The sequence below is a fragment of the Ictidomys tridecemlineatus genome, chromosome 10 (genome assembly GCF_052094955.1).
Source record: "Ictidomys tridecemlineatus isolate mIctTri1 chromosome 10, mIctTri1.hap1, whole genome shotgun sequence".
Lineage (NCBI taxonomy): Eukaryota > Metazoa > Chordata > Mammalia > Rodentia > Sciuridae > Ictidomys > Ictidomys tridecemlineatus.
Genome location: NC_135486.1, coordinates 32056872 through 32076269, shown reverse-complemented (window position 1 = coordinate 32076269; position 19398 = coordinate 32056872). Strand labels below are relative to the sequence as shown.

At 46.0% G+C, this 19398-nt stretch overlaps 1 protein-coding gene across 1 annotated transcript; it reads right to left on the bottom strand.

Moving 5' to 3' along the window:
• Positions 1-6577: 6577 nt before the first annotated feature.
• Lax1 (lymphocyte transmembrane adaptor 1) lies at positions 6578-17619 on the bottom strand. Its single transcript, XM_013360776.4, has 5 exons — positions 16844-17619; positions 13299-13442; positions 12805-12915; positions 12203-12282; positions 6578-9091 (listed from the first exon to the last, which is right to left on the bottom strand). Exons 2-5 carry the CDS (start codon positions 13429-13431, stop codon positions 8297-8299), a joined length of 1119 nt encoding a protein of 372 aa, XP_013216230.3. The 5' UTR covers positions 13432-13442; positions 16844-17619; the 3' UTR covers positions 6578-8296.
• Between the last annotated feature and the right edge of the window lie 1779 nt (positions 17620-19398).

Sequence of the window (19398 nt, the reverse complement as noted above, 5' to 3'; positions counted from 1 at the left end):
CTCGTGGGGAGGAATACACCCCACCCAGACCTTCACAGTCACAGTGAGCCTCTTGGAGTCCTCCCCTTCCAACAGGCTTGAGAACTGGCAAGCCCTTCCCCTCCTCCAGCTTGGGTCTCCTGCTCCCCCATCTCATTCTGAAAAGCCTGGTGTGACAACCAAATCCTTGGCCTGAGGTCTCCTTCTGATATTTGGCTCCAGTGGGACACCTCTCCAGACAACATATCATACCCTTCCTCATAGCCCCATGGGGGGTGCCTCCTCCCTGCTGGCTGACTCCCCTCTCAAGTGCCTCCTCCACAATTTTGACACCCTCAGCCTGACCCCGGAGATCAAACCCAAAAAAAATGGATAAAATTCTCTACTCAGGATTTCATAGACTTACAAATTTTACTAACCTCTTGCATGAAGTCGATCTGTTTATCACTGATAAGATTATGAATTATAGTCCTCATGGTTTTTGTAGACTGGCCGAAATACTAATTGTTTTGTGCTCATTGTTTACAAAAAAAAAAAAAAAAAAGGAAGGAATGTTTTGTTGTCTTTATCATTGTCTTAGTGTGTGATCCCTGCCCTATGTATGCCTTGTCCGGTCACCTGCCATCTGCCACTGTGGACCTCTGGACTGTTCTGATGCTGAATGCCCTTCACTGTCCATGCCTCACCTGATGGAGAACAAGGACTTTGGGTTACTTCTCCCAACTTTGCCCCCTTTGCAGAAAGTATCTTGGAGATGTCGTCACCCACTTTCCATAGAAATGGAATGTAGCAATTGACAGCGGGGAATTGTAGCAGGGGTTCACTTGATGTTTTGACTATGTCCCTTGTGGCTTTGAAACTTACATGTTTGTTTTTTCTTTTTCCCCAATCTTCTTTTCCCTAAACTTCTTCCTGATCTCTCCTCCCTAATCTCATTTTCTCTGAATCACTTCTATAAAAGCCCCCTGTGCCTGCGGATGGTCAGAATCACAGCTTTTGGGACAGGAGTCCCTTGTGTTTCTCCTTTGTTAATGGATTGGCACTGGGGATAAGGACTGAGCTTTCAGCAACATTACCACTGAGCCAAGAAACCTGCAAAACCAAATTGGCAGGTACCCTAATTCGTTTAGGACTATGGAATGAGACAGGCACTGTGGCACACATCTGTGATCCCAGAGACTCTGGAGGAGGAGGTGGAGGATCATAAGTTGGAGGACAGTGTGAACAATCTCTAAATTAATTAATTAATTTAAAAAAATGGACTGAGGATAGAGCTCAGTGCCTATCAAGGGCCCTGAGTTCAATTCCCAGTATTTAGGGGGGAAAAGATTGAGGAATGGACCAAAGACAGGGGTAGAGAGAGCATTATAACAGGAACTTAAACTCTTCACTTGGGCCTGCAATGTCCAATGGGTCACTAAAAGCAGGGTAAAAAACTTGCATGTCTGTCTGTCTCCATTTTGCATCTGCTTCCTTTGCTCTGAGTCACCTTGGATTCCAGGAACAACAGCTTTGATCAATAAAATCTTGTGATGCATCAAAATTATCCCCCAGGAAATAGATATTTTCTTATCACAGACAAGTCCCCTGTTGAGAAATGCTGAGATAACGATGGACCAGACCATGCTTGACCAAGATCACCTGTTTTGCCACAGTGCAAGTCCTCTAGCTATGCAACCCACAACCTTTGTCCTCATTCCCTTTTTTATAAAACCTCAAAGTTCTTGTCAGTTCCTCAAAGACAGGGCTACAGAGGTGGGTACCCTTGTCGTCCTGGTTGGCTACACAGTTTAAAGCTCCTTTCTTGCTCTTTACCATTTCTATTTGCTTTTTGGAGTGAGTGGCTGGACCTGATTTGTTGGTATTCCCCATAGTCAGGCCTCCGGCCAAGGACTCTAGTAACAATTTTTGAGTTAGCTTTTCTTACAGGGTTAAAGCACAGGGGACTTTCTTATCACGCCCTCTTAGGTTGACTGGGCTGTTGGGTTGGTTGTTATTTCGAAAACTGGCCTGTTTCTCAGTTCAGTTTGATGACATGGCATCTGGACAAGTGACTCTCTTCTGGATCCATCTTGTCTATTGGGGCCTAGTACCAGAGCCCAGACCAAAACAATGACCTCCCTTAAGTATCACTTAATATCAGATAGTCAGAAGTTGAGGGAAATTTGGGTGTGAAGAGTAGGGCTGTTGGCCCTGGAATGAGTAAGGAAAGCCTGAAGGGAAACTGGTTAAGGGAGAAGGATGAGTTTCTGAGAAACTCATGTGACTCCATTTTTAAAAATAAATAAATAACAGCAGCTTCTACCTCAAGGCCTATCCTAAGGAAGGAGGCGTGACCCTTATCCTTGGAAAAACCCACAGAGTACTCCTAAGCACATACCCACTCTGCTGAGTTGTTTGTCTGTAAATAACAGGAGAGGTCTGTGGTGCCGGGTGTCCCTGACTCAGGCTAGTGAGGACCCATAGCAACCCCCCTAGCAACCTCCAAACAGCATGAGACAGGGAAAATACCTGGGATGCCAGATGACCCCCAAGTAGTTTATGGTGGTTGATAACATGTTGGGAAACCATGTAGTTTAGCACGTACACCCCTCGTGGCCTAAACCAATCAGTTCAAACGAATCCCCCTCTTGTACTAACTCATCACCCCTACCCAACTTGTTCCCCACAGTGAATGTGCTAATCAATGTTAAGAGCTGTTGTTTGATTTTCCCGCGGTATGGAATGATTTGCTGTGTGATGTTGTGACGCATAGAGTATCCCCCAAAACCATAAAATCTCACTGAACAAAGGACCAGGACTCACTCCCTGGGATCACTGAGTTGGGAACGGTTGTGAGTCCAGGCTCGAGCTTGCAATAAAGAGTCTTGTGTGATTGCATTGGACTTGGCTCCTGGAGGTCTATTGGGGTCCCACAAATCTGGAATAACATTTCTAAGGCAGAAACTGTCAACAGTGCTGTCATTTATACTGTGGCAGTTAACACGCCCCATCCTCATGCTGGGGACTGAACCAGGTGTATTCTACTTCTGAGCTACATCACAGCCTTTTATTTTTTTGAGACAAGGTTTCACTAAGTATAAACACCTTCCAGGTATTTCAGAGGCCCAGAAGGACGTTTTTGTCTGGATAGGATCTTGACCTACTGCTGAAGAGTTTAGCAGTTAGCAGTCCCTAACAAACCTATTTGCTTGTGGGGCTCAGTTGGTTAAATTAAAAAATTAATTTATTAAAGTTTATTTTAGGTACCTGGGATTGAACCCAGGGGCCACTGAGCCCCAACCCCAGCCCTTTTTATTTTTTATTTTGAGACAGGGTCTTTCTAAATTGCTTAGGGCCTCACTAAATTGCTGGGGTTGCCTTTAAACTTTTGATTCTCCTGCCTCAGCCTCCAGAGCCTCTGGGATTGCAGCTGTGCACCTTTATGTGTAGCAGTTGGTAGATTTTAGTGGAATCTCTTCTATCTTTCTATAGCCACCGATTTCTTCAGAAACTGACTCATCCCCCAAAACAGAGGGAGCAGGAACTCTAACCCCACTAAGATTTAAGACTATAATAATATGTCTGAGCAGTGCGTGGTGTCACAGGCCTGTACTCTTAGCTATTTAGGAGGCTGAGACAGAACGATCTCCAGTTTGAGACCAGCCTGGGCAACTTAGAGAGACCTTGTCTCCAAATTTTAGAAAAGTGCTGGGGAAGTAGCTCAGTAGTAGAGCAACCCTGGGTTAAATTCCCAGTACCGGGTGGGGGCAGGAAGTGGGGAAGCAAGCTCTGTCTGATGGATTGGGAATACTCAGCCAAAGTTTGATTTCAGGAAGACAAGCTGGTTCCCAAGGGGATGAATGGCTTTTGGGATCACTGAATGAGACTCCCTTCAAAGGCCTTAGAAGGAGGCCCTTTTACAGTGCATAGTGCGTCCTGAGGGTGGAGCTGAGAAGGAGGCAGAAGGCGGCAGCTCTAAAGTGCATGTGTATGAAGTGAGTGTGCTCTACCTCATGGAGACCAGACTGCTTTACATGGGACAGCCTGACTGGGCTGAATGAAGATTGAGTGTGTTCTCTCTCATTTCACAAGTGTCAGTGTCTACAGAGGCCCAAACTAAGGCCTTTAGTAGTCAGTAAAGTAGTTTTATTCCTTCAGGACTTCTGGGGTTTGAGGTAAAAAATTGATACTAACTGGGCGCAGTGGTGCATGCCTGTTAATTCCAGCAGCTCAGGAGGCTGACGCAGGAGGATCCCAAGTTCAAAGCCAGCCTCAGCAACTTATTGAGGCCTTAAGCAACTTAGTAAGATCTTGCCTCAAAATAAAAAATAAAAAGGGCTGGAGATGTGGATTAGTAGTTATAAGCCCCCCGGTTCAATCCCCAATACTAAAAAAAAAAAAACCCCACTAATTCTGTGACAGGTTTCCAGCTCTATTGAGCAGTGAATATACGTTTCCATATATTCCATATATTATAAGTAATGCCTGCAGATGTCTGGTTGCCCATGGCTGGGGAAGAGGCCAGAAGGCATAAGTGACTTGGTTAGAGTGTTATCTGAAAGGCTGTTAAGGACTAGGAATTTCAGGGTAAAGCTCAGGCCACCAAAGTATAAGCAGTAACCAGGGCTAATCATGGACATACTGTTGTCATGGAGATTCCCAAAAACAAGAGAAGAAAGTAAGCCCAGAAAAGACTGCAACTTCTTATTAGTCCAGCAAGTAGTGTTTAGCAATGCTTGGAATCTTGTCAGAACCAACCTCAGACCTACTGTGTCAAAAATACTGGTGTGTGTGTGTGTGTGTGTGTGTGTATGTGTGTGTGAGTTTATGTGTGTTGTGTGTGTTTTGCTGGGAAAGGAGGATGAACACAGCACCAGGTCAAGCATGTTCTGTGAGCCACAGAAGACTGGGCAGGGTTTTATTCTAGTTGCAGCAGGAAGCCATTTAAGAGTTTTAAGCAAGATCTGATTTTTGCTTTAAAAATCGCAGTCCGTATGTTGTCTGTACATTCTCCCGTCATTCGTCACACGGCAGCCACAGTGGCCTTCTTTCAGTTCTTCAAACACACTGAGACCCTTGCTGCCTCTGAGCCTTTGTACTTGTGGCTCCTTCTGGAATGTTCTTCCCTAGTAGTTCACCTGGCCAGCTCCTTTTCAGGCCTCACTCATGGCATGGGCCACTCAGAGGCCCTTTCTGACCATTCTAACAGGTCTTCCCCATTGTCCCCACCTCATGATCCTGTTCATTCCATTGCCCTCGGAGCACTACAGCTCTTGTCCCAGTGTGTTAATTATTACCCTATTTGTTCTTATCTGCCTCCCCACTCGATTGCGTTCTCTCGAGGACAGAGTTGTTTTCTCTCTTATTCATGGTTATGTATCCAGGACCCAGACAAGTTTTTAGCACACCATGCGTTCTCTTTAAAGATGGAGATGCTGGGGGCTGGGGATATAGCTCAGTTGGTAGAGTGATTGCCTCATAGGCACAAGGTCTTGGGTTCACTCCCCAGCACCACAGGGAAAAAAAAAAAAAAAGTCCTACCTATGCTCCAACACAGGAAGTCGAGTGAAGAAGAGCCAGCAATGAAGGCTAACTACAGTAAGGGTTGGGGTTGTGGTTCAGTGGTGAAGTGCTTGCCTAGCATTAGTGAGGCCCTGGGTTTGATTCTCAGCACCACATTAAAAACAAACAATCAGTAATTTGAGGAATATTTTTGTTTTGTTTTGTTTTATTTTTGGTACCAGAGATTGAACCCAGGGGCACTCAACCACTCAAGGAACATCCCTAGCCTTTTTTTAGTTGTATATGGACATAATGTCTTTATTTATTTCTATGTGGTACTGAGGATCGAACCCAGTGCCTCACACATGCTAGGCAAGTGCTCTACCACTGAGCTACAATTTCAGCCTCCTCCCACCTTTTTTTGTATTTTATTTAGAGACAGGTTCTTGCTGAGTTGCTTAGGGCCTCACTAAGTTGCTGAGGCTGGCTTTGAACTCATGATTTTCCTGCCTCAGCCTCCCGAGCCACAGGAATTACAAATGTATGCCACCGCCTCGGGCATTGAGGAATATTTTTTGAGAATGTGCAACTTTCTTTTTTCTCCTTAAAGTATTACTCACTAATTTTGTATTCATCAGTAGATTTGCCTGTAGCAATCATTTTGTGGTATCTTAATGGAGATTTTTCTATTTCCTTCATTCTACATATATTATTTAGCACTCATCTGTAAAGAAAATGTATCCCTTTCCTCTAATTTATTGTCATGCATTCATGGATATGAATTTTGTTCTTTGGATTATTAATCAGTGTTTTTTGGTGGAGAGGGTACCGGGGATTGAACTCAGTCAGTATTATAATTTTTTTTTATTTTTCTTGCTCAAATTGTTCTCAATTTGTCTTTGGGAGCTCTTTTAGTTGGATCTTTTTTTTTCCCCCCTTGGTAATGAGGTTTGTACCAAGGGATACCCCATCACTGAGCTACACCCCCAACCCTTTTTATTTGAGATAGGGTCTTGTTAAGTTGCCCAGGCTGGCCTGGAACTTGCAATCCTCCAGAGTCTCTGGGATTTTAGGCATGTGCTACCACGCCTGCCAGGTGCATTTTTTTTTGACATGTGGTCATCTCTTCCCTCTCTCTCTCTCTCTTCCACTCCTTTTCTGTAAGATACGCAAGCTCATTCTGCATTTTCTCCATCTCAGCCCCAGAACTAGCCATTTCTCCAAGGGACTTGGGTTCCTTTTGTTGGAGAATAGCATTTTGAAACTAAGATCTGGGTGCTGAGTGTGGTCATTGCTGCTGGGGTGTCATTACTTCTTGGCCCTCTTAATAGACAATACTAGGAAGCATATGTTTGTATACGCTTATGTATACATATTTATTTCTTTGTATACTTATTAAAATGAACAAGCGTTCAAGCTGTATTGCCAACTCTAATGCAACCTCGCAGGGTCCCTCCTAGCTTTCCCTACCTCATTGTTGTTTCTTTCTGGGCCAGTGAGAAACCTCTCTCTCTTTATCAACAGTAGATTTATTTATCTGTACAACCCTAGTACACAAAGTAGTTTCAGAATTGCCAACCCCGTATCTGTGCAAGACAATTTGCCAACAATACTGCACTGTTTGTATACAGTTCTTTCTGATTTTAATCTTATAATTTTAAGCCAAAACATTGCTTTCCAAGTTTTAGTTTTTTTTTTTTAATCCCTCACTCCCTTCAATGAGGTTATGTTATACATTTGTTATACAACTAGACTCATTTGTCATACTCTGAGTTTTCAGGATAGCCTGATTATCTTTTTTATATTCACATAAATAAAAGTCTCTCTTCTTGGTATGTGCTTCTCTGTGTTTTGATAAATGTATACAGTTATAAACCCGCCACCAAAGTACCATGTAGAACAGTCTGTCACCTAAAGATTCCCTTGTGCAGGTCCTCATAGTGAGCGCCTCCTTTCTCCACACGGACATATTTTCCATTCCTATTACTTTACCTTTTTCTGAATGTCTTACAAATATGGAGCTCTTTAAGTCTAAGCCTCTTTCACTTAGCAAAATGCATGTAAGAGCATGTTGTTATTTGAACCAATGGTTCATTCCTTTTTCCTGCTGAGTATGGACAGGCTCATAGCCGCTCATGGATTGAATATCCACAGTTGGTTTATCCATTCTTCTGTGGAAGCACATCTGGATTATTTCTATTTTTTTGCAATTATTAATGAAACTGCTATTAAACCGTCATGTGTAGGTTTTTGTGTGAGTGTAAGATTCCAGTTGACTTGGGTCAGTTTCTGGTAGTGAAATGGCTGCCTCCCATAGCTAGATCCTTATAAGAAACCGCCATACAGTTTTTCAAAATAGTGAGAATGAGAATTGGTGAGGATGAGAATTCCCGTTGTTTTGCATCCTCACCAGCATTTTGTTGTCTATACTTTTTAAAACAACTTCTCCTTTCCTTAGGTCTCTGCCTGGATCACAAAATAATCTACACCCTTGCCACCTGCTGGTATTGGTGCAGGTGATCAGCCCTCTTCCTCTGGGTGCTAAGTACTCTCCTATTTCCCAACAGTCGGGAAGGGCAGTTCCAGCAGACATTCTTAGGCTGGCCTGAGAGACAACAGCACTTTGCTGGAGAAGCATTCCTTCCTGGATTTCCCAAACCTTTGCCTTCGGGCAGCCTTTGAGCTTCTAGCTCCTTTCAGCCTCTGGCTAATCTAACCAAGGGAATCCACTGACAGAGGAGGGTGGTCAAGGGTCTTCACTAGAGACTCTTCAGCGGCTGAGGAACCAACAGGAGAGACCACTTCGTGTGGCTTTCCAGCTGGACAACGGTATTCATTCATCAGGAGGATGCTGAGCACCAGGCCCCTGCTCCCTGTCTCCGCCTCCTAACTTGGCAGGTAGCACATTCTCATAGTCGTGAGTGTCTTCGTGTGACATTTCTTCTTCAGGTTTCATCTGACAGTCCTCACTCAGTGGGGATGCACAGTGCCCTGAAGATAGGGAATTCCTTGTGAGAGGATGGATGTCAGTCCCCGGGCCATCTGTCTTTTCCTCTTCATGGCCTGTGTTGGAAGATGTCACTTCTTCCTCAGTTTGCTGCAGGCTTCCCTTGGGATCTGCTGGTGGGACATTCTCATAATCTCTGCAGCCTTGAAAAGCCACCCAGGGCAACTCCTCTTGGCTGTCCTCGAGATCCAAACCTGTCATGTTGACATAGTCATTTGAGGTCTGAGAAGAATCCTCCCCATCGCTGAGTGGATCGCTGTCCTTAGTTCCTGGAGCCCAAAAGCTGGTACAGTCACTGGCATCCCCACAGCCCTGGTGTCTTTTCTCAGTTAAGTCCGACTGCTGGGCGCTTGAAAGAACAGGGAGACTTTCAGGCAGGCTGTCATTAGGAGTTAGAGTCCCAGCCATCGTTTCTGCTGTGGGGACATTGACATAATCATTTGAATCCTCTGAAGAAGTGCTCGAGACATCCCTGGAAGCTCTGACATTGACGTAGTGTGTCGAGGGAGTGACATTCCTGCACACCTGGGGCACCGTGGCATTGTCGTAGACACCAACTGCGTACCCCATGGTGTGGATATGGGCTGTGTGCATCTGGAGGGTGCTCTCTGCTTGGGAGGGCTGTGAAGAAGAAGAGAAAGTGACAGGATGGAAGTAGAAATGTGGACAATGTCTCTCTTCTTCCCTGTGTACCACTTCCTAGTGCCACCTGGTTCCTTCATTCAGTCCTCTATCTGGGGTCTCAGACCACAAGGCTCTAGCTGTCAGACAGGTAAGAATGACGTGGATTGAGTTTAAGAAGTGCAATCATGTAAGTGGGATGACAGGCTGCAAATGGCTTTTGGCCACAGTGTGGGGGTTCAGTGGGGCGTGGGGAGGAAGTGTCATAAACTAGAGAGAGCCTCCGTCCCCAGATCACACTGAGAAGCAGTATGGCACAGGGACTAAAGGCAAAGGCTCAGATTGGTGCTGAGTGAGTTAGACCACTTCACCTCATCTTCCTGTCTTTATTCTCTAATTTGTCAAATGAGGATCATCATTGTATCAATTTCATAAAGGTTTTTGTGAGAGATAAAAGGATCAGATACATATAAGGCGCTTAGAATAGCACACCGAAGACACCAAGAAATGCTTGCTATTATTTCTAAGGGGACACTGGTGCACAGCTCCAGCTGCTCATTGCCATTTAGGGATCCTGGTCTGATGTTTCCAGAATTTCTGAATTTTCAAGAAAAGCTGGATATCTGGATTTTTCGATCTGTAATGTCTTCAATACTCACATGTCGGTAACTCATTCAGCGTGTTCTTCAAACACTACAGAGTACAAACCAAACATCTGTGTGGGCCTAAGACAGTTTGAGTCACGCAGCCTGGTGGCACACGCCTGTAACCCCAGAGACTCAGGAGGCTGAGGCGGGTTCAGCAATTTAGTGGAAGAATTAGAGGAATTTAGCAATTAGGGAAGCATGAAGCAACTCAGTGAGACCCTGTCTCTAAATAAAATACAAAATAGGGCCTGGGATGTGACTCTGTGGCCGAGTGCCCCTGAGTTCAATCTCCAGTACCAAAAAAAAAAAAAAAAACCCCAAAACTTCAGCACAGGGACTTGGGGAGACCATTCAGATCACCATGGGGATGGCAAAATTTAAGTAATTTAGAAAAAGAGGAAGCAAAAGTGGTGACATGGGGTGGCTGCATAGTAAAGAAACCGAAATTTCTGGGAAACTGGATGATGATGGGCCGAGTGACAACAGATTGTCCATCAGCAGTCTCGCTGCACTTGCCCAAGGATGACCACTTAGTAAGATCCTGCCTCAAAATAAAAAAAAAAAAATTAAAAATTAAAAATTAAGTGACAGAGGATGGAGCTCAGTGGTAAAGCCCTCTTGGGTTCAATTCCCAATACAAAAAAAAAAAAAAAAAAAAAAGTCTGGGACCTAAGTTCTAACTGCAAAATGTCCTCAGGGACTACCCAGGTCTTCGAATGGCTTTGGCAGGGAATTTCCTCTGCTCTGCCCTTTCTCAGCCACTCAGACTCGTTACCCAGGAAGTTACAGGCAGGAGTAGAGGCCAGTGAGTGGGAGGAGGAAGAGGAAGCAAAAGTGGTGACGTGGGGTGGCTGCATGGTAAAGGAACCTAAACTTCTGGGAAACTGGATGATGACAGGCCGAGTGACAACAGATTGTCCACCAGCAGTCTCGCTGCACTTGCCCAAGGATGACCGCAAAACCAGAGGGACTGGTTTTTTAACAAGCAAATAACATGTGTACGAGAATCAGGACCCTGGCATTCAAAGTAGCCCCACGGTCACCAAACTGTTGTTGAAATCATCCTCGGGAGCCACCTTCAAAGTGAGATTATAAAACACACAGGACTACCTCTGTGAATCCTAACCCTCCGCTCGTAACCCCAGAGGCTGTCCCCATGGTGATCTGAACGGTCTCCCCAGGTCCATGGGTAGAAGCAATTGTTTTTCTTTCTGGTACTGGAGATTGAAGTCAGGGGCACTCGACCACAGAGTCCCATCCCCAGCCCTATTTTGTATTTTATTTAGAGACAGGGTTTCACTGAGTTGCTTTAGTGCTTCATTTTTCCTGGGGCTGGTTTTGAACATGTGATCTTCCTGCCTCAGCTTCCCAAGCCACTGGGATTACAGGTGGGGGGCCACGGCTCCCTGCCCATGTGTGGAAGTCTTAATCCCTGTCGCAACAGTATTGAGAGGTGGGACCTTTAAGAGGTGATTAACGCTGTTGTCGTGGCAGTTAGTTATCACTAGTTAGTTATCACAGAAGCGGGTTCCTGATAAAAGGATGAATACTTCCCTCTTCTCTCTCTTTTCTTTCCCTCATCATGTTATAACAAGCAAAAAGGTCTTCACCAGATGCAGTCCCTTGATTTTGGACTTTGCAGTCTCCAGAAGGGCAAAACAAATAAACTTCTATCCAATAGAAGTTACCCTAAATGGGGCTGGGGCTGTAGCTCAGTGGCAGAGCTGAGTCACATGCGTGAGGCACTGGGTTCAATCCTCAGCACCAAATGAAAAAATAAATAAAATAAAGGCATTCTTTCCATCTACAACTAAAAAAAAAAAAAAAAACTTAAATTAAAATAAATTACCTCAAATGGACCAAGACACCTTCATTTGATCAAACACTTTCTACAAGGGCTTCAGGGCTGAATGAATGATTTATGGAGATTTTTGCTTTGAGGATCATGGAGACAATTTGACACAAATCCTAGAAGTAACTCCCAGAGCTTGGTTTTAAGTGTCTTGAGTATCAATAGCGTCATCGGTACTCAAAATGATACCCACCTCTGACACTCACTGGATAAGCACATTATCACATCTTTGTTAAAACAGTCAATTTCAGTTCCACATTATGTACTTGAATACTTTTGCCTTTCTTAAAACCCTAAGCACTTGCTCCTGTCTTTCTTAATTCTTTCTCCTTGGGCAGTAGGGAGGTCTGCAGCTGGTCATCTCAATTTATTAATAGGCCTGCCAGGTGAGGGCCAGAGGACATGCTGTTTGTCGTGAAACCAGATCCGAGACCTACGACTCATTCCCTTCAGTTCTTTGGCCAGAGACCTGTCATTCTCTCGGGGGCTTGTCTTTTCACTTGACTTTTTTTTTTTTTTTTTTCCAGGGCTGGGGATACAATCAGGACTTCCCACATGCTCAGCAGGTGCCTTGTCACTGAGCTACACCCCGATCCTTCACTTGACTCTTACCATATGCTCCGGGCTGTCGGAATTTCTGGACAGGAGGCTCTCGGCACTGAACATGCGGATACTCCTTGGCTGATGTCTCCCTGAAAGGACAGAGAATGAAACCTGAAGATAGTCAGTCTTCTGTGTGCTTCAGCTCAAACTCTCCCTGCGTGGTGGCTGAGCTGGGTTTGTGTGGGACCTGGTATTTCCAGACGGAGCCTGGTGTTCTGTGATGACAGGATCCGACCTGCCAGGCTTCTGTGCTCTGAGACTCGGAGGCCTCCTTGGAAGCTCCTGCAGAGCACTCCCCCATCGCTACCCATGAGGCTGGCTCCAGGGTCTCCTTAGGCAGGTCCTCCCCACACCTGGACATGCGGCTCTCCTCTGCTGCCTTAATGTCAAGAAAAGCCACAACCCCAAGCCAGGATGATCCTCACTTCCTTTTTAGAGCTCTCCGGGCCTCCCCTGGAGTGCAGCTTACAGTCTACCTAGCTCCTTCTTCTCAGTGCTGTCTGAAGCACTCTCTGGAAGCTTGGAGCAAGTTGCTTCCAGGTGGAGAGAGGTGCATTCTGGGAGCTGGAGTTCAGGTATCAGGACTGCACAGATCAGAAGGAAAAACTTACCCAGCTCTTCTTGCCGCTGAGGCAAGAGGTCGTAAATATTTTTGGCTCGTGGTCTGGGTCGAGGCAGAGTCAATGAGGGCATGGCAGTCACTGGGAGGTAAGGAACCCGCCCTGCAAAGCAGTGAGAGAGATGGGGATCATGGCACGGGTCAACTGTGAGGACTCTTGGGGACAAGATGCTCCCTGGAAATGTTCCCCACCCCTACCTGGTAGCATAAAAAAAATTATCTTTTTACACTTGAGCCAGAATTTCCATTTGAAATTCTGCCACACTGTCCTCCAGTGCCGTTTGAACTAAAGGAATAGGGGACTCATGGACAGAGGCAGGACGAGGGTGAAACTGGCTGCAGGGGCACTTGAGCCACGTTCTTCTGATCCCAGTGCACTGCAACTGAGGACCAGTGTGCCAGGTAAGGGCAGAGGACTCCTCAGAGCCATGCCAGGCTGGAGGATTAGCCCTACTATGTCTCAACTGAAGATATACAAGGACTCACGCTTCTTCCGTTTGTTCCAGTTCCACAGGATGCAGGCCACTGTGATGAGCAGGAGGACAGCCAGGAGTCCCACTAACCCAGAAAAGATGATGCTGCTCTTGTCGTTATCTCTAGGAGGAAAACCAAGTGCCATGCTCCGGCTGGCTGTGGGGTGGTGGGGAGGTGGGTGGAGAAAATGTTTCCTTCAGGAGTTAGAGCTCAAAGATTTGGAACAGGAGCCCAAGCAAGGAAAGCCGAGGAGGAGTACACCAAGGGGCGGAAGAGAGGGTCATCTCTGAATAGGGACTACAAGGAGAGGGGACTTGGACATGGCAGAAGAGAACCATTCCTTTAGAATGCCTACCAAGTGCCAGAGGTTTGCATGTGCAACTTATTTAGTCTTTAGAACAACCCTATCTTGTTTTGAGGCCAGGGATCCCGAGATTTAGACTCAGGAAAGGTATCTTGTCCGAGATTACGTAGGTAGGAAGGCACAGAGGTGCAATGTGAGTCTAGGTCTGCTAGGGTTCAAAGATCTTGCTCTTTTAGCCCTGTCACACTGTCCTCCAAACTTGCAAAATCAAATCCCTCTGCCCCTGTTTCTCCTCATTCCCACTCCTGGGATTCCTGGCTTGCTTGGAGGAGAAGGTTACCCAACTCACAATTAGGGAGTGGCTCTGTGACAGAGTGCAACTTGTGTGAACTTGAGTAACCCCCAACTTGTGGAGCTGGTCTCCAGGCAACACCCGACTGTTGTGTAGAACTGAACCAGTGCGAGTTCTGCGCTACCTTGCAATTCCCTGGCAGGGCCCGAGTCACCCTCTGTTTGCTTGGGTGTTGAAATGGATTCAGATGAGAGCAGCCCCAGGCGGCTGTACCTACTGAAACAGGAAGCAGCCGGCGGAGGTTACAGCAGGAATCAGTAACTGAACTGCCACCCCCGAACATTAGAAACCAGATTACTACCAGGAAAGGTTTCTGTCCTCCAAATTCTAAGCTAATAATCCACCTTTCTTTTCTTCCCCTGCCCCACACTCCTGTCCCCGACCCCCACCACAGTGCTAGCTACTTGCTCCTCCTCCTTTGGTATTTCTCATCTAGTGGCATGATCAGAAACATTGGTGACTTATTATTATTTTTTTTTTAAATCCAGGGGCACTTAACCACAGAGCCACATCTCCATTTTGAATTTTATTTAGAGACAAGGTCTCATTGAGTTGCTTAGGGCCTCGCCATGGCTGAGGCTGACTTTGAACTCACAATTCTCCTACCTCAGTTTCCTGAGCCATTGGGATTACAGGCGTGTGCCACTGCGTCTGGCTCCTTGGTGCCATCCTTGACTGCTCTTTTTCTTTATGCCCTCCTTCTAGTTCACCAGCACATTCTGTCTGCTTTACCCTGGGCATGGACCTCTACCCCAAACCCAGTTACCTCTTATTCCTCTCCTGCCTCCACCCTGGTCCCAGCCAGCATGAGTTCCGCCTGGAACTTTGCAATAACCTTCCTAATGGCTGCCCTGGTTTTCCTCTTGGCCCACATCCATCTTCCCCACAGGAGCCGGCATGATCATTGCAAACAATAAGGCAGACCGGGTTCCTTCTCTGCTTGTAGCCCTCCATGGCTTCCTGTCACCCTTGGAAGAAAGGCTACAGTCCCTGCCCAGTAAGGATTTTATGGCTCCATATAATCTTGCCTCTGCCTACCCTCTGATCTCATTTCCTACTACCTTTCCTCTGATCTTGACCTCCAGGGCTCCTTGCTGTTCCTTCCTATGCAAGGCAGAGGACTGTCTCAGATCTCTCTCTCCCTCTCCCAGCTCTCTGCATGGCTTAGTCCCTCACTTCACTCAAGTCTCTTCTGACATGTGAACTCCTCAGTCTTTCCTGGCCACACTTTTACTTGCAATCTCCTTACTCTATTCTGTTGTGTCCTTCAAAGCATTTACGACGGGTTGAGATTATATTAAACCTTCATTTGTTTATCTATTTTTCATCTGACACTCTTAGCTTCAGGAGGTCATGGACTTGTCTGTCCTGGTCACCTAGTGCCTTCAACAGTGCCTAGTACCGAGCAGGAGCCTGATGAATATTTATTAAGTGAAGGAGTGAGTGAAATGATAAACAAATGAATAGAAAACGTTTTGAGGGTAGTACCACCATTATGGAAAACAGTATGAAAGTTCTTCAAAAAATTAAAAAGAGAGCGACCCCATGATTCACCAATCCCACTACTGGCTATAGACCCAAAGTAAATGAAGTCAGTACAGCTGCACTCCCACGTTTATTGAGAGGTGTCCACAGTCCCACGTTCACTGCAGTATTATCACAGTAGCCAAGATTTGGAATCAATCTAAGTGCCCATCAGCAGATGAATGGAGAAAGGGAATGTGATGTATATATACACCATGGATTCTACTCAGTCTTAGAAAGGGAGAAAATCTTTGTGACTATGTGGACGAACCAGAAGGTTATTATGTTATGTGGAATAAATCAGACACAGAAAGGCAAATGCTGCATAATCTCACTTTATATGTGGAATCTAAAAAAGTTGAACTCATAGAAGCAGGGTAGAGTGGTGTTTATCAGGGGCTGTGGAGATGTTGATCAAAGGATACAAAATTTCATTTAGATTGAAGGAATAAGTTCAGGAGCTCTATCATAAAGCATGGCATTGTTAAAAATAATGTGTGGTACCCTTGAACACATTGCTTCCAGTGGGTTTCAAGTATTATCACAGATACACAAAAAGAAACAGTATGTGAAATCGGGCCTCCATTACTTAGCTCGATTTAGCCATCCCACAATGAATACATATTTTAGATCAACATGTTGTACACAATAAATAGACACAATTTGTATTTGTTGGTTAAAAAATAAAAATTATATTAAAAAAGAAGTCGTTTTGGAGGAGTGCTTCAGCCTTGTGACAACTTTTACAAATTCATTCCTCATCAAGGCCCATGTTCGCCTGTAAGCGATGGGTTTTGGTTCTGATAATAACATTTGTTTCCCCAATCTAAGCAATTTTAAAATTTATGATCCTGGGTTTTTATTTTTATCATAGCACTGAAATTTATATCTATCAGAGTTGCTAAAGTTTCAACTCCTGATGGACCTTTTATTTTTGTTTGTATGGGACTGAAAGCATTAGCAATGAATTTACAACTGCAGTTAGTTCTGTGAGTTTTTACACTCTAAAGACATATCTCTATTACATCCATTATTACATTTTCTATGTGTGGTTAGGTTGTAGGATCTAAAAACATATCCTTAGGACAATGGGCTTTTTGTTTCTATAGATTGGGGACAGAGGTCAGGGTCTCTGAGAGAAGAAAGATCCAACCAGGCCAGGAAATCCAACCAACAATTTTTCTTCACCCCCAACATCTCCTTTTTTTCCTCCCCCCAACTCCGAGCAAATGTTGCTGAGCTTAAGCTTGGTGTTCTTAGTGGACCTGAGCCTGGTCGTGAGGAGCAAAAGCACTGCTGGGTTAAAGGATCCTTGGAGTGGACAAGGCTTCTGACTAAAGCAGGGGAAAATGCAGTTCATCACCCCAGATCACTCACCCTTCCTGGCTGCCGAGAGTCACCCGCGGCGGAGTGCTGGACTGCAAGATACTCTTGCTATGCCGTAGGGTTGGGTTGGTGACATCCATCCTGGGAGAGCCTCTGAGGTGCTCTCTGGCTTCGAAGCCTGTGCCTTTCCTCAGTCATAACGAGCTAGCCAGCATGTCTGCTCCTAGTCCTAAGTTGCTGACTCCCAGGAGAAGAGGCGAACTGGTTCGAGTTTTGAATTTAACCACTCGGTGTATTTTTAGAAAATATAAGCATGATAGAAATCCTCATCTGCTGTGTCCTCCAAACGTTCTCCAATTCACAAATTTACTCTCAAGTTTTCCTCTTCCTAAGTCTTTATTCATAAAAATTCTTTGCCATTAAAAAAAAAAGTCTTTGAATTTTCTTTCTTAAGTTTCCAATCTTCTATTCTCGAACTTTCTTTCCCCCCCAAAAGACTCCCTGAAATGCCAGGCTGAGTAGATTCAACCTACAAAAACAACAGGTTTGGTTCTACCTGGGGCAGGTGGAGGTGAGCTCTCATCCGGGCGCTGGTGTTCCCAGCGTGAGGCCACTCAGGGAGAACGTCCGGCCCCTGCCTTCTGGTACAAACATGAGGGGCTCAGAGGGAGGAACTGCCAAGAGGCCCAGGAAAGGCTCCGTGAGAAACTTGTCATCCTCCACCCTCCAGAACCTCAGAGCAAAAACAGCAAACCACTTTGCCCGATGGAAACACAGAGTCAGCCACAGGAAGCAACACCACCGACGTGCTAATGAGGCACAGGGCACAGGAAATGCTGCTGATCTTCTTAAGACAGAAGGAAACCAACCCATCCTCAGCCCGCCGTTTCCTGGGCAGGCTTGCATGTGATTAGAAATGGGGAGGAGAGTCAGGGATGAGATTGTCCACCCTGGGTTCTGAGACACTTAGAGTTTTATAAGCCTCCGGGGTCATGGTGCTTTTTCGTGGAGAGAGAGTACTGGGAGGTGCTTTTAGAGAGAAGTGTGTGTCTCTGGCACCTGCTTCCGTGTGTGGGGGTGAAAGGCACAGAGGAACAGGCTTTAAAAATAGCTTTCCAGGTGATGTTGACAGCGCTGGTCTGTGTTTCATGCTTTGACAACCTCTGCTCTAGGGTGCTACCCCCCCAAACAGGGGTGAGTCTGGGTTGTCAGGGCCACAGGAGGTCATTTCTTCCACCCCTGCTCCCTTAAGGCCTGTGTCAGAGGCACCTGGCTGCTGACCACCTCCTGCTAGCAGGGCTCTTCTGCAGACCGGTCCCAGGCCCATCTCAGAGGACAGATGGTTCCCCCCAGGATCTACCTGAAGGGTCCCAAGCTTTGGAGATTGTTCAAAGGGAGAACCTTCTCATCTCCAAAGGTGCTGCATCTTAGGAAGGAATCCCAGTGAGAAGGGGCCTCTGAGACAGCTGTGAGGATGTGAAGCGCCTGTCGGACCCCGCTTTCCCTAAGCAGGCAGATCCCCAGACGGATGGTTACCACGCCTCTCTCCTGTCCCCTCCCAAGGGACATCAGGGTCCTCTGCTTCCCTAAGACAACCTGCCCTTCCATGCTCCAGGCTGTCCAGGGCAGGGACATGACTAACAGCCAGGCTCTCCAGGGCAGCCTTCCCTCCCAGGAGCCCGACCTGGAAGGAAACAGAGATGACTTGGCCACAGCTGGTTCTAGCTGGTTCTGGGTCTCTCTCTTTCCTTCTTCCTTTTTTTTTTTTTTTGTACTGGGCATTGAACCCAGGGGCGCTTTTTACTTTTTATTTTGAGACAAGTCTTGCAAATTTGCTGAGGCTGGTCTTGAAATGGACTTAGCCTCCTGAGCTGCTGGGATACAGGCATGTGCCACGGTGCCTGTCAGGAACCCGGGTCTCTGCCCCACATCTCCTTTGGATCAGGTCTGGGTAAGAACTGGGACTTCTCACAAGACCTATTGCACTGGTGGTCAGTGGCTGGCGCCAGCAACCCGAGCCATTGTAACCAATGAGGGATAGTACGTGAACTAGGAACTGGAAGGTGATAAGGAAAGGGTAGATAGAACAAATCGAAGAGCCCTGACTACTATGTTACCAAGAAAAACAAAATGTTTAAAGCGCCTGCTCCTGTGTGTCATAGTTTCAGGGCCTCACTTCCTTTACCTGCCCCACCTGCTGCAGGTAAATAAGCTTCCTTCTGGCCCTCACATTCTCTTCTGCCCCACCCCTGAGGGAACACCTCCTCAGAGGGGTCCTACGCTGAGGCTGTTGTCCCTCCATCATCCTGCCCTCCTGTCTGTCCCCATGGCACAAATTATCTGTCTAGTCAATGCGTTAAAACAAAGTCTTAAAATAAAAAATGAAAAGGGCCGGGGAGGTAGCTTGGTGCTAAAGCACCCCCTGGGTTCAATTTCCGGTACAAAAGCAAAACAAAAACAAACAAACCCCCAAACAGGTGTCTAGAAGATTAATCAAAACAGTAGAAGAACACTCACTCCTGGGAAAGCGTGTGTTTTAAACCCGGATGTTCTAGTGTTTCTTTGTAGCCACTTCTAATGATTTTAGGTGTTGCATGTTATGTAAT